Source organism: Formica exsecta, unplaced genomic scaffold (assembly GCF_003651465.1).
Source record: "Formica exsecta isolate Colony F162 unplaced genomic scaffold, ASM365146v1 scaffold3, whole genome shotgun sequence".
NCBI lineage: Eukaryota > Metazoa > Arthropoda > Insecta > Hymenoptera > Formicidae > Formica > Formica exsecta.
This window is the reverse complement of record NW_021850256.1, coordinates 442538-444344: the sequence shown is the minus strand read 5'-3', so window position 1 is coordinate 444344 and position 1807 is coordinate 442538. Positions and strand designations below refer to the sequence as shown.

The 1807-nt window shown below is 37.0% G+C and overlaps 1 protein-coding gene across 7 annotated transcripts in view; it reads left to right on the top strand.

The window, feature by feature from the left end:
• Positions 1-1807, top strand: part of LOC115237544 (triple functional domain protein) — a 21879-nt gene that overhangs the window by 7121 nt on the left and 12951 nt on the right. For all 7 annotated transcript variants that reach the window (XM_029810650.1, XM_029810648.1, XM_029810649.1 and 4 more), the window contains exons 11-14: positions 1-381; positions 516-707; positions 821-1084; positions 1161-1517. In XM_029810650.1, the coding sequence (XP_029666510.1) occupies positions 1-381; positions 516-707; positions 821-1084; positions 1161-1517 (1194 nt within the window). The remainder of the gene's footprint in view (positions 382-515; positions 708-820; positions 1085-1160; positions 1518-1807) is intronic.

Genomic DNA, 1807 nt, shown 5'->3' with positions numbered 1-1807 from the left:
GGCATTCAATCCGACGAGGGACACAAAGATCTCTCCATCGATCGTAATTCGGATCCGTTGCTGGAGGAGAAGATCAAGGGTAAAGATCTCAAGGAATTGAACGAGGAGAAGAGAAGATCCGCGCGAAGGAAAGAATTTATTATGGCTGAACTCTTGCAAACCGAGCGTACATATGTAAAAGACTTGGAGACTTGTATTCGTTGCTTTCTGGACGAAACGCGATGCGGAAAGGGAAACGTTCCGCTGGGTTTACAAAGCCGAGAATCGATAATTTTTAGTAATATAGAGGAGATACATCAGTTTCATAGCAATGTATTTCTACGCGAGCTAGAAAAGTACGAAACCATGCCGGAAGACGTTGGACATTGCTTTGTAGTATGGGTGAGTGTTATATATGATAAAATAAATTTTGTACAAAAGCACAATTTTTTTCCTATCACACACGCACGCGCGCGCGCGCGGGCATACACAGACGCACATTATGAATATATTATATATCGCATAATAATCCATAGGCACCTAAATTCGACATGTACGTGACTTATTGTAAAAATAAGCCCGAGAGCAATCAGTTGTTGGTAATGCATGGTGGAACGTGGTTTGAGGAATTGCAGAGAAAGTATAGAGTAGAACATCCCATCGCTGCATATTTAATCAAACCTGTACAGAGAATTACTAAATATCAGCTGCTACTTAAGGACTTACAGGTATATATAAAGGAATGGAAGGGAGAGAAGAAGAATATGTATATCTCATATTTCAAGTAATTTAATTTGAATATATATAAATCATTTCAAATTTTTTTTCTTTTTTATTTCAGGCTTGTTGTCAAGAGGGACAGGGCGAAATAAAAGAAGGGTTAGAAGTAATGTTAAATGTGCCTAAAAAAGCTAACGATGCCTTACACTTAAGTCTATTGGAAGGTTGCGATGTTAGTACAGACGCGCTCGGTGATGTTGTACTGCAGGATTCGTTCACGGTATGGGACCCGAAACAGTTGATTAGGAAAGGAAGAGATCGTCACATATTTCTTTTCGAATTGTACCTTCTCTTCACGAAGGAAGTCAAAGATTCTGCCGGAAAGGTTTGCATGCACAACAGTCTTGTCTTTAGTTTTAAATAAAATCTTATTGTATATTAATTTGCCTACGTCTGTTTAGGTAAAATATGTTTATAAAAACCGCCTGTTGACCTCCGAATTGGGCGTAACCGAACATATCGAAGGCGACGAATGCAAATTTGCAGTATGGACAGGACGAGCACCGACCAGCGATACTCGCGTAGTGCTGCGAGCGAATTCGATGGATGCGAAGCAGCTATGGGTGATGAGGTTACGCGAGGTAATACAGGAGACCTTTTTGGGCAAAAATATGCCAAAGAGCCCCGCTAAAAAGAGCTCCAGTCAACGATCCAGCAGAGATTTGGAGGAATGCGCGTCTTTGGATGAAAGTGTGGAGAATCTCGATAGAAATTCATTGGCTTCCTTTGGATCAACTAATACCACGGATTCTGATAAGGTAAAGTATGATCTTTTTATTATAAGTTTTATTTTTATATGTATGATCTTTTTATTATAAATTTTTTTATCAAAATTTATTTTTATATATATGATCTTTTTATTATAAGTTTTTTTATCAAAATTATTTTTATATGACTCATAAAGTTTACAAGTTAATTGAATGAGAGTTGAGAAGAACTTCCGCAATAAAATATTAGATAAGTAGGAGTTTTTTAAAATGATTATTGTACATTATTTTTTACTCAATGAAAAAGTCGGAAAGCAGTTAACAATTTTTTAAATGTACGA